Source organism: Eumetopias jubatus, unplaced genomic scaffold, assembly GCF_037043125.1.
Source record: "Eumetopias jubatus isolate StellerSeaLion01/CBP00866 unplaced genomic scaffold, mEumJub1_p1.0 scaffold_16, whole genome shotgun sequence".
Lineage (NCBI taxonomy): Eukaryota > Metazoa > Chordata > Mammalia > Carnivora > Otariidae > Eumetopias > Eumetopias jubatus.
The window spans coordinates 38562335-38575846 of NW_028274822.1; the positions used below are offsets into that span (position 1 = coordinate 38562335).

At 37.9% G+C, this 13512-nt stretch overlaps 1 protein-coding gene across 4 annotated transcripts in view; it reads left to right on the forward strand.

Annotated features, from left to right (window-relative positions):
• The first annotated feature begins 698 nt into the window (after positions 1-698).
• NOL4 (nucleolar protein 4) overlaps positions 699-13512 on the forward strand; it is a 406663-nt gene continuing 393849 nt past the window's right edge. For all 4 annotated transcript variants that reach the window (XM_088019707.1, XM_028098315.1, XM_028098316.1 and 1 more), the window contains exon 1: positions 699-962. In XM_088019707.1, coding sequence (XP_087875833.1) covers positions 699-962 — 264 coding nt within the window. The remainder of the gene's footprint in view (positions 963-13512) is intronic.

Genomic DNA, 13512 nt, shown 5'->3' on the forward strand with positions numbered 1-13512 from the left:
TAACAACATGACAGGTAAGAACTTTCTCTCTTTCTAGTCCCTGAACGCCCCACTCCGGGAAGGCTGAAGCGGAACGGGACCCTGGAGGAAGGAGAGCCAGGGGACCTGGGTGCCCTTCGGGGCTCGCAGGCGCTCAGCCCGGCGCTGCTCTCGAGAGCAGCTCAGCCCTCGCTTCCTGGACGGTGGGGCCAGCGGCTGGGGAAGCTTCTGGGGCGCGCGCGGGGAGGCGGCGCAGCGCTGCACCTGCCCTGCCCGGGACACAGCCCCGGGGCGAGGCTCCAGGGACCACCCCAAGTCAATATTGGGATTTTAATAAACCAAGGAATGGGATTTTAATTATTTAAAACCCAGTTCCTCTGGGCCGGATGCTGTTGGGATGGTCCTAGTCACACAATATTAAAGAGACCCATCACTAAGAGGACGAGAAAAGCGTCCGAGACAAGCGTCCGAGACATCCATTGCAATTACGAATGAACCAGAGACTTGGTAGCACAGGGCATTGATTGCTGGTGCCCAGCCGGACCCTCCTCCCCTCTCCCCATTCCTCCCCCCCCCCCACCACCACCCGAGGCAGGCTCCGGCGGCTGCCGGGACCTCGCGTCCCTACATCGTGGCCCGGGCTGCATTTTTCATGAGCCCGGGGTGAACAGGTGCGAAGTGCGCTGGGAGCATCCGGCCGACGGCCGGGAGCGGGGAACATGGAGAGCGAGCGCGACATGTACCGCCAGTTCCAGGACTGGTGCCTCAGGACTTACGGGGACTCAGGCAAGACCAAGACGGTGACCCGTAAAAAATACGAGCGGATCGTCCAGCTCCTCAACGGCTCCGAGTCGAGCTCCACGGACAACGCCAAATTTAAATTCTGGGTCAAATCGAAGGGCTTCCAGCTGGGCCAGCCGGACGAGGTCCGCGGGGGCGGCGGCTGCGCCAAGCAAGTGCTTTACGTGCCGGTCAAGACCACGGTGAGTGACTCGCCTTCCTCTGTTATTTGTCTGCGGGAGCAGCCGGCGGGGAGGGGAGAGAGAGGGGGGAGAAAGGGGGAGCCGTGAGCCACCGTTGGCTCGTGTGCCCCCCACCTTTCTCAACCCCCTCCCCAAGTCGTCCCCACTCGCCTTAGCCAGGCGCGTTTCCCCCACGGTGGAGTCTTTGTGGTCCTTTATTTTAAGGCGGCAGCGCACCTCCAGAGCTCGCCGCCCTCCTAGCCTCCGGGCTCCTGAACCCGCTCCTGGAGCTTCCATCCCCGCGTCGGGCGGCCTCCCGCGTCCTCGGGTTGGGCCATTGTCCCATGTCCTTCGCTGGGCGCCTGGCGCGTGTCCCGCTTTCACCACCAAGCATAAGGGCCACGCAGGAACCCCAGACGCACGCTCTGATAATAGACGATTCTGATCGATCGTCTACAGTGTCTCCTAATTGGCACAAAGCCCGATTGTGGCGCTAGTCGGAGATGTGGGGTCCCCCCCTGCCACCCCCCGGACACTATCAGGTTTTATTGTTAGACCGCCGCCTGGGAGACACCGGGCTATCCCATCGCCTTGATCACTCCGAGAGATCTTGCCACGACTATTTAGATTGTAGATAAGGTCCTGGGGATTCCTCCTCCCCGCCCCCCATTCCCTTCCTCACTTCCCCCTTTCACAAATAAAGCCGCAGCTACATGATGAACAACAAAGAGACATGGGTTTCAGCGCAATCAAATGGTGTATGTATTTGTTCCTCGTTCTGGGATAGCTCTAGTCTCATGGCCACAAAGCTCCCAGCCCAGGCGCAGCAAGGTACTGGGCACTGAGAACCCAGTGTATCTCAGCCTCTCAGGGCAGAAGCCTGTGAGGCTGGGGAGCGGCAGCAGCATCAATTTCCTTTTTAAGAAGATGGGAACTGTGGGCTACAAGTAGGATTGCAGATCAGATCCATAAGACCTCTTTCTTCGTCATGCTACGGTGGGTACTCGCCTGGAGTAGGGGTGGGGGAGGGTATTTGGCATCCTTTGCATTTTTGCCTGGCTTTGGGGTTTCTTGAGCATTTGCTCCTTTTCCTAACCCCCCACCCCCACCCCATACTGGCAACTGTTTCCCTGAGCAGTATTCCTGGAGGATGCTAGAAAGGAGATGTCTTGCAAGCTAGTCTTCTGTCTCAAACGGAGGTCTATTAAATTGGAAATATGTGCATGAAAGGTTTTTCAGAGGACTATTTGGAGGACTCTCTCAGGTTTGGAAAATAGTTAATGGTTTCCCGAGATTAATTAGGGATAGTTGTTTGAAGGAAGTATATTTCTTTTGGAATTTATCTGGAAAATGGGAAAAGGAAATAAAGGTGAAATAGAAACACACATAAAAGTTCTGCTGTTTTTTTTTAAAGTACTATTGGAATTTTCTAGGAGGTAGATCTATAAACACAGCCTTCTCTTTTAATGTGGCATTGCTAAAGACAATGGTGAGATTACTGTCTTGCTTTACTAAATAGTGAGGACTAGATGCCTATGGATTAGAACTGAGGTTTATTTACATCTGGATGAGCCAGAAGTCTGTTGTGGAGAATGAAGTGCTTTGATTCACTTGTATTGGAAGTAACTTAACCTGATTTTTTAAAAATAACTTGTTAGACAAAGTAGATTAGATTTCAGAACATAAGGATGTATTTTCCTTTGGGCACCACTGGGTTAACTGAATAAGTAAAATAATCATTTAAGGTATATTTACCTAATTATTATTAAATAATATTATATATGTTTTTCAAAACAATTGCTAGCTGGGAAGTTTGTTTTTCATTCCTTTTATATTAAAATCAGATTCCTCTGTTTATCTGTCAGATAGCTTCACTTGTATATATTGGCCCAGTTTATACTTGCAGGGGTTTGGTTACATTCACTATGTGTATAAACAGATATGCCCTTTTAAAACATTAATTAAAAATTCTAAATAACATAAATTGTGTAACAGCTATAGAGACACTAAGAGAAATATGGATGCCTAGTAATTCAGACCAGAATTCACATGTTCAGATACCCATATTTTCATTCAAAAATTTATGCAGAGTTGTTAAAGAATTATTGCTAAGACATCCAATGTAGAATAACAACTCCAGCATTAACAATAAAGTAACACGTTTCCCTTTTCAGTAAAGATTCCATATATTTATGGGAGAAAATGTAATTCATCAGGTGGTGTTCTTAGATAGTGGTTTCCATGTAGTATTTAAGAGATTTGCTCTTCATTCAAGCCTGTTTTGAAATGTTGAAGAGGTTTTTAATTCATGAACTCTTCTATTGCTCTTTATGAAAATTTTATGCTGCTCCTTACATAGAATTATAGGCTCCGCCTTCCCTGAAAGACAGCCAATCATCATTTCAACAAGTTAAAAAATAAATAAAAGGTTCCCCTTTTATCATGTGTTTCTCCGCGTCTCAAATTATCTCTTCCTTAAAAATAAGATTTTCTTTATAATAGCGGGAATACAATCCACCAGAAAGACAAGAAACATATTTTTATGTCAAAAGCATATCTTGGCTGAAATAAAGTACTGTATTTGGTATTTTCAAGTAGACTGAGAATCATTCTAGCTGTCTGAGGTTTGAGGGTTTGCGGCTGGCTCTGCTGTCAGTGAGAGAGATTTGCGCCTGACGTTGCAGTGACCCACTGCTGCTGGTAATTAGACATCATTACTACCTTGAAAAGGGACAGAGAGAAGGGAAGAGACAGGCTGGGGCTAATTAACTGCTGGTGTTTAATGAAAGAAAGGGAGACTGATAGCAACTGGGAGGTCGTAGCAGAACAGAGTAGACACACCACATAGACTTAACTGAAACAGGACTATCTTTCAGTTTGAAAGAAGCTTGGTTCTACCTCTTATTTTCTTAAAATGACAGTGGTAGGGTTACAAATACTCTTTCCCCTAAAATCTGAATTTAATTGCTGAGAAAATCAAGCAAGTGACAACTGACTTAAAATGAAAATGTAGAATACTAGAAAAGATAAACATGCCCCTTAATATTTGTCCTGGCCATGCCTAAAGCTGAGGGGACATATCTATCACTGTTTAAATGACTCTGTGGCTTAGGAGATACTGTTTGGTCACCAAGCAACAACATCCTGCAACTCAGCCATTTTAGGTCTAGAGTAGGATCTGCCTGTGAGCCTGCATGCACATGCACGCACGTGTATATACACACATGTGCAGTTTGTTGAGCATCGCATCTAAGTTTTGTTCACACTACCACCATTATTTTTATGTGTTCTCTCATTAAAGATGTCAGAAACTTTAAAGGATAAAGTAATGAATAACTTAAAGCAGTTCTGAAAAAGATACAGCAGATGTCCGACATTGATTATAAGAAATGTTTCATCAGTGATCATTTTAAATTAGCATCACTATGGTTACTCTCTTTTACATTTTTAATAGTTTCAGTTTAGTTTGTTTTTAGAAGCTTTTCATCCTGATTGGCATTTTGCTTTTGGCCACAATTAGTTGAAACATCACACTTGTAATTCAAACTACCAAAACACATTATATATACCACTTGTTATTATGAAAGGTAAACTTAGGAAATAACCAGAAAAATCATTAAACCTTTGTAGTAGTATTAGATTAATGCATTACTGTGTATTTTTTAAAGGCCCACTGCACTGTGCAAAACATTGGGAAATTTGGCAGACTCACGTTTTTGTTTGCCAGTCTTAAGCAAACAAGGCAATGAATATCCAATTATGTGAGTAATGCTTTTCTTGACCTGTATATGTAGGAATGGACATTTAGGTCCAATTTTTGCCTTTTGTGTATTTCTTCTTTATATGTATTCCACCAGGGAACATAAAATAAATTTTCATCCAGAAAGGAAAATATATTATCTTCAGTTATGTCTCTTAAAAATGATGATTTATTCAGTTCTGCAATCTGTAGCCTCAGATTTCATATTGTTCTTGCTGTGTATACTAATTGATTACTATATAGTGATTAGAATGAATATTCATGGACTGGTTTATAAACAGTTACTGTTTTTTTAGTTCTCTGACTATGGTTTTGGTTACAAATTTCTCTGTGCTCTATCAAGAGTGAAGGAAATATTGCCTCATAAAGAGTCTGTATACATTTCTACAGGGCCTAACTTCATGCCTGAGGCACATAGCATGTATATTAGGCCATGATCTGAAATTTGCTACAGAAATTCCAGAAAAACAAAACTGAGGAACATGCTAGCCACACATCAGGACACTTTATATCTGACACAGGCAAATCATGATAATAGTAATTAAGATGTAAACAAAGTTTTGCTTATCTCCTATACTTTTTTTTTTAAAGATTTTATTTATTTATTTGACAGAGAGACACAGCGAGAGGGGGAACACAAGCAGTGGGAGTGGGAGAGGGAGAAGCAGGCTTCCCGCAGATCAGGGAGCCCGATGTGGGGCTCGATCCCAGGACCCTGGGATCATGACCTGTGCCAAAGGCAGACGCTTGACGCCTGAGCCACCCAGGCGCCCCTCTCCTATACTTTCAAGACGGGCATTGCTGCAGATAACCAATGCATTTTTCTCCCTCTTCATTGAGGTATTTTGAAGAGCTCTATAATACAGGTCTTTGGGGATCAAATAGATCCCAAGTATGAGTCTCAGCAACGTGGCTTATAAGCGGACTTCAGTGGATCCTTGAGAATTGTTGTAGGAATAACTCATCTATGGCAAAACCCTAGTACAGGGCCAATTACAGCTGTCAAGAATAGTGGATATACCCTTACAAGGGGCCGATATGGCCTGAGTATTTAGGGACAAGGGGCTTGTAGAGATAACTCCCCTGAATTTATGGAGGAAATCAGACCCTGCTAATATATGAAAACTAGCCCACACATTTCCCAAGTTACCAGTTCTTGATTTTTCCATTGGTTCTTCCTTGTTTTGTTAATAAGCATAGTGGGGGGCAGGCAGGGCAAGATTCAGCACTCATTTATATTACATCAATACACCTCCTGAACCAGCTGAGATCCTGCTTCTCAAGATTTTACACTTGAGACTTTGTGCATAGGATAAAGGAAATACCAAGAAGCAAATACAGGGCTGTAGCAGCAGAACTTCTGAGAGTTCCAATCCCATGTCAAGACTATAAAGATCTTTCACGAATAGCTGTTGTATTTGCTAAGACTTCTTATATCTAACTGGGAACGATTAAAGTGAATCTACAAGGTTTTAGGTTACATTTGTTTTGATAGTCCTGGGATAACAGGATAAAATAAACTTCATGGACAGCATAGATGGCAGGAAACATGACATAGTGGGCAGGGTATAGATTCTAGAGCAAGATTTAAATCCTGGATTTGCCATTTACGATAACTGTAAGTAAGGGGAAATTTCTTAACTAAAGACACAGTTTCCTCTTTGTAAATGCCACTAGTAATACTTGCCTAACTAGTTTTGAATAAGAATTCCTAAGTATATAGTGTATGTAGTATCTGTCTGGCATGTAGTAAATGCTAAAAAAAAATAGAAGCTGTTCTAAGTATTAAGAAAACAAGGATACCATGATGTAATTATAATTAGGTATATGTTTTAAACTCAAGATCACACTGCCACAAGGAGTTAAAATACATTTTTATGAATATGTATGTTACTCAGATATTTATTTTTTTAGAAAATAAAAATGACTATTTTGTGAAAGTGATACATTTTCATTATTTAAAAAAATCTAAGTGAAAAGGAAAGAAATTCTAAGTTATACTAAATCCCCCATCCAGATTTAACCACCATTAGCTAATTATGAGCATCATTATAGATTTCTGTCTAAACATACATACCAAAACAAGATTAGATATGGTGACTGATTGATATAATGATTGATATGGACAGGAAGAAATAATTTTCCAAAACTGGGATGGTAATTATATGCTAATTTAAGTAAGAAGCATAAAACATAATATCAAAATGAAACAAAAGAAACAGAAAAACATGCAATTCAAAAAATTGCTAATAGATAAATATTTCTCAGAGGTATTTATTCCTGAAGTTAATAGAAAAGATTAAGAAAAACATTAAGAGATTGAATTACATTCATTTTTTTTTTCAACTACAGATTTCAGTTTCATTCTTATCATTGACTTTCTCCAAAGGTAGATGAGGAATAAGCCTATTTCACTTCTTCTCACTGTTTTGTACTCCCTGCTTATGTTATGTTTATTATAATTATATATTTTATTGTGTTATGTTCATTATATCATCTTATATACTATAATTGTTTTTATTGTCAGGGTTTTATAATGGTATATAATTTGGTTCTCAGGACTGTTTTTCTTTTCGTGTATTTAAATGCTTATACATTCTTCTACCTGTTTTTTTGTTTTTTTTCTGAATTCTTTGATTTGATTCATCCCTTGGCTATAATTCCTGGTCATTTTTTTTCTAAAGAAGATTATGTGTTCCATTCTTTGAGGTTTGTATGCAACTAAAAATATTTGTCCTTAGCCTTTATAACTGAAGAACAACTTAACTAGGTGTAATTTCTTTATTTCCCTCTTTCTACCAGAACATTGTTGATAATGTGGTTGCTCCGTAAAATTCTGAGACAAACCTGTTTTTCCAAATTTCATGGATTGTTTGCTTCTTTATCCTTGAAATGAAATAATGTCATTGAGATATGTTTTGAATTCCTTTTCTCACTGAGTAATTACATTTATGTCCATGGCTTCAGTTGTGACTATGTTATGGCGACTTAATGCCTGTTTTGTGAGGTTCACATCTGTATTTAACAATTTCTACTGGATGTTTCTACCAGGACATCCCAAAGCACCTCAAACTGAACATAACCCAAAATGACTATTTCTTCTCTCCATTTCTTCATCCTGGGTCTTCCCAGCTGACACCTTTTTTTTTCTCTTGTATTGTCATTTTTAATAATTATACTGAAATATATCCTAGTATGAGACTGAATCCAGCTAAGCATTAAAACAGTGGACCAAATGAAATATTTGGTTCTCAAAATAAATGACTGTTCATAGATCATTTATTATAACTTCAGGGTGGCAAAGAGAAATTAAAATGATTTGAAACTATGTAATATTTTGAAAGACTTGGAGAAAGTTATTAGCACTATACATTGGAAGAGGAACAGGAAAAAAAAAGGTAAATTCAATACAATTTTATAAGTAGAATTTCCATAAGCTAATACAGTAAAGTTTTATGAAAAAGGAACATTTACTGAATGGCCTATTTTATTACTGAGTGTAACATTTAACCTTACATTGTGAATTTAGAAAACAGCAGAAACATGACAAATAGTACATTTTCTCCACTTAAAACATTACCTGTATTTCTTTCCTTTGTTTAGAAATTGAAAGCACTAAAATAATAGCTTGTCCATGAATCATCCAACGGGCACTCTGGAAAATTTAGAGGCTCTTCTTTACAATAATATTCCTGGGAATATATGCCTTTCTTTTCCTGCTCCCTATCTACATTTCATAAGAGTTATTCTGCCATTTATGTCCATTATTTGGTGTACAGCGTATGCTACTTTCCAAAAATAGTACTGAATAAATGAAAGCATGAATTTATGTTGTAATCTCTATTCTTTAAGGATTGTCTTTTTAAAAATTGAATTATAATTGACAGATAATATTGTATTAGTTTCAGATACACAACAAAATGATTTGATATTTGTGTACATTATAAAATGATCACCACAATGTCTAGTTACCATCTGTCAATATATAAAGTTGTTGCAGTCTTACTGACTGTGTCCCCTATGCTATATGTTACATTCCCATGTATTATTTATTTTATAATTGGAAAATTGTGCCTTGTCCTTTTTGTCCATCTCCCCATCTCCGTCTCCTCTGCCTACCATCAGCTTGTTTTCTGTATTTGAGTCTATTTTTGTTTTGTTTCTTCATCAGTTTCTTGGGTTACACACATAAGTGAAGTCATATAGTATTTGTCTTTTTCTGTCTGTTGTATTTCACTTAGCATAATATCTTCTAGGTCCATCCGTGGAGATGCAAAAGGCAAGATATATTCTTTATGTATGAGTTATACTACATATATATATATATATATATCTCACATCTTCATGCCCATTTATCTATCAGTGGGCAGTTGGGTTGCTTCCATATCTTGGCTACTGTAGATAATGCTAATGCTGCAATGAACGTAGGGGGGCATATATCTTTTCAAATTAGTGTTTGGGGTTTTTTTTTTGATAAAGTGGAATTGCTAGATTCTATGGTATTCCTATTTTTAATTTTTTGAGGAACATCCATACTCTTTTCCATAGTGGGTGTACCAACTGACATTTCTACCAACAGCACATGAGGGTTCCCATTTCTCCACATCCTTGCCAACACTTGTTATTTCTTGTTTTTTTGATATTAGCCGTTCCAACAGGTGCGAGGTGATATTTCATTGTGGTTTTGATTTATTATTTCCCTGATGATTTTTTTAAAGTATTTTATTTATTTGAGGGGGGGAAGGGCAGAGGGAGAGAGAGAGAGAGAGAAACAGACTCTTTGACCAGGGAGCGCAAACACGGGGCTTAATCCCAGGACCCTGAGATCATGATCTTAGCCGAAGGCAGACGTTTAACCAACTGAGCCACCCAGGCTCCCCTCCCTGATGATTTTTAATTGGATTTTGTTTTTTTTTTTCTAAATACATGAACTCCATGTATTTTAGATGTTTTTTTTTTAAAATACATGAACTCCATGTATTTTAGATGTCAACTCCTTATCAGATATGTCATTTGCAAATATCTTTTCCCATTCATTAGATTGCCTTTTGTTTTGTTGATGGTTTCTTTTGCTGTTGATTTGCTTTTTAATTTGATATAGTCCCATTTGTTTATTTTTCTGTTGTAAAAAGTAAATGTCAAAGAGCTTACTGACTTTGTTTTCTTCTAGGAGTTTTCTGGTTTCAGGTTTTATATTTAAGTCTTTAATCCATTTTGAATTTATTCCTGTGGATGGTGTAAGAAAGTGGTCCGCTTTCATTCTTTTGCATGTGGCTGTCCTGTTTTCCCAACACCATTTATTGAAGAGACAGTCTTTTCCCCCTTGTATATTCTTGTCTCCTTTGTTGTAGATGAATTGACCATATAAGCATGGATTCCTTTCTGGGCTTTCAATCCTGTTCCAATGATCTATGTGTCTTGTTTTGGTGCCAGTGTCATCTGTTTGGATGATTGTAGTTTTGCAGTATAGTTTCAAATCCAGGAGAGTGATACCTCCAGCCTGCTTTCTTTTTCTCAAGATTGCTTTAGCTCTTCAGTCTTTCCTGGTTCCATACAAATTTTAGGATTATTTATTTTAGTTTTTTGAAAAAGGCCATTGGTATTTTGATAAGGATTGCTTTGAACCTGTAGATTTCTTTGGGTAGTATGGACATCTTAATAATATTAATTCTTTCAATCCATGAGCGTGGAATATTCTTTCGTTTGTCTGTGTCATCTTCAATTCATTTTACTGATGTCTTGTAGTTTTCAGAATACAGATCTTTCACCTCCTTGGTTAAATTTATTTGTAGGTATTTTCTTCTTTTTGATGCAATTGTAAATGGGATTGTTATCTTAATCTCTTTCTATTTGTTATTAGTGCATAGAGACACAACAGATTTCTGTATATGGATTCTTTTATCCTGCACTGTTCTGAATTCATTTATTAGTTATAATTGTTTTGGGGTGGAAGCTTTAGGGTTTCCAGTATATAGTCCCGTGTCATCTACAAATATTGACAGTTTTACTTCTTTTTTTTCTCATTTGGATGTGTTTTATTTATTTTTCTCACCTAATTACTATGGCCAGGACTTCCAGTACTATGTTGAATAAAAGTGGTGAGAGTGGGCATTCTTTTCTTGTTCCTGATTGTAGAGGAAAAGCTCTTAGCTTTTCACCATTGAGTATGTTATTAGCTGTGTGTTTGTCAAATATGAGCTTTATTATGTTGAGGTATATCCCCTCCTTACCTACTTGGTTGAGAATTTTTATCATAAATGTATGTTGAATTTTGACGAATGCTTTTTTTGCATCTTTGAGATAATCATATGATTTTTATCCTTCATTTTGTTAATATGGTGTATCACGTTGATTGATTTGCAGGTTTGAACTATCCTGGCATCCCTGGAATAAATAAATCCCATTTGATCATGGTATATGATCCTTTAAATGTATTGTTGTATATGGTTTGCTAGTAGTTTGTTGAAGATTTTTGTATCTATCCTCATCAGGAATATTGGCCTATAATTTTCTTTTTTGTAGTGTCTGTCTGGTTTGTATAAGAGGATAATGCTGGCCTTCTAGAATGAGCTTGCAAGCATTCCTTCCTCTTTTATTTTTTGGAGTTTGAGAAGGATAGGTATTAGCTCTTCTTTAAGTGTTTGGTAGAGTTCACCTCTGAAGCTCTCTGGTCCTGGACTTCTGTTCATGGGGAGTTTCATGATTACTGATTCAATTTCATTACAAGTAGCCAGTCTGTGGAGATTTTCTTTTCTTTTTTTTTTTTTTTAAGATTTTTATTTATTTATTGAGAGAGAGAGAGAATGATAGAGAGAGAGCATGAGAGGGAGGAGGGTCAAAGGGAGAAGCAGACTCCCCGCTGAGCAGGGAGCCCGATGCGGAACTCAATCCCGGGACTCCAGGATCATGACCTGAGCCGAAGGCAGTCGCTTAACCAACTGAGCCACCCAGGTGCCCCGAGATTTTCTATTTCTATTTCTTCACTGATTCATCTTGAAGAAGTGTGTGTTTCTAGGCATTTATTAATTTCTTCTGGGTTTGCCAATTTTTTGTTGTATAATTGTTCATAGTAGTCATTTTTATAATTCTTTGTATTTTTGTGGTATTTGTTGTAACTTCTCCCTTTCATTTCTGATTTTATTTGGCCCCTCTCTTTTTTTCTTGATGAGTCTTACTGTAGGTTTATTAGTTTGTTTATCTTTTCTTATTTTTTTAAAATTTCCTTTTTCCGTGGATGGCAACACAATTTGCCCATCTATCCAAGGCAAAAATCCTTATGACATTTTTGATTTCCCCCTTTTCTTCCCCTTTTATGGTCAACACTCAATGGAATACTGTTGATTCTATGAACTTAATATGTCTTGAATCCATCATATTCTTACCATACCATACTAAGCAATATGACCATTGCATGACAATTTCATAATTTTCCCAAAAGCTTTGAAGGAGGGCATTTGATTTCCACTGCTTGAAGATGCATCCTTGGTGCTCAGTATTAATGCAATAAATGAAAAACTTCCTAGCCTGACACCACATGATAGGCCCTTCTTATTAACCACCATACAATAGCTATATTCCTAGTTATATCGGGGAATCTTTTTTTCACAAAATGTAATTAATTAATTTAAATTATTGTAAAAAGCACATAATATAAAGTTAATCATCTTAACCATTTTTAAATGTACAGTTGAATAGTATTAAGTATAGACATATTGTTATACAAAAGATGTCAAGAACCTTTTTATATTGCAAAACTGAAACTCTGTACCCATTAAAAAACAATTTTCAACCTTTCCCCTTTTCCTCCAGTCCCTGGTAACCACCATTGTACTTTCTGTTTCTATGTGTATGACTATGTTAGGTACCTCATATAACTGGAGTTTTATAGTATTTGACTTCTTGTGATTGACTTATTTCAGTTAGCATAATGTCTTCAAGATTCATCCATGGTACAGTGTAGGACAGAATTTCCTTCCTTTTTTAAGGCTAAATAATATACCATTATATGTATGTATGTATTACATTTTGTTTATCTACTCATCTGTTTGGGTTCCTTCAGCCTCCTGGCTATTGTAAACAGTGCTGCTTTGAACATGGGTGTGCAAATATTCCTCAAGACCCTTGTTTCAATACACACACACACACACACACACACACCCACACCCACACCCACACACCCACAAGTGGGATTGCTGGATTAGTTCTATTTTTAGTTTTTTTGAGGAACTGCCATGCTATTTTCCATAGCAGTTACACCATATATAGTGCCATCAACAGTGCACACAAGAGTAAGCAGTCTTTAAGAAACTGCTGCCTTTGCTCCTCATCTTGACCTCTTCAATGAACATACTTCTTCCTAAGGCAATTGCAAGTATTGAATATAACAAAATTAGTAACAATACTAATGCCTTACATTTATCAAGTTCTTACTAGAGGTTAAAGATTGGGCTAATCACTTTAAAGAAAAAATCCCCTTTAATGTTCACAACAGTCCTATGGTTATTAATCCTTTTTATTACACACTTGAGAAAATTGTGGTTTAAGTTAAGGTGACTTTCTGAAGGCACAGAACTTCAGAGTGTTAGAGTTCAGATGGAAACCATTTCAGTTGGATTCCAAAGTCCTCGATTTGATCTCCAGACTTTTAAGATAACACACTCCAATTGTTAACAAAAATGAACATGAAATTATATATATATATATAAAATATATACAATAAATTAATAGATATACTACTGTATCAGTAATTAACACATTTTTAAAAATATTTGAAAATATAAACATACAGAGCTGAGATTAAAATACATATAA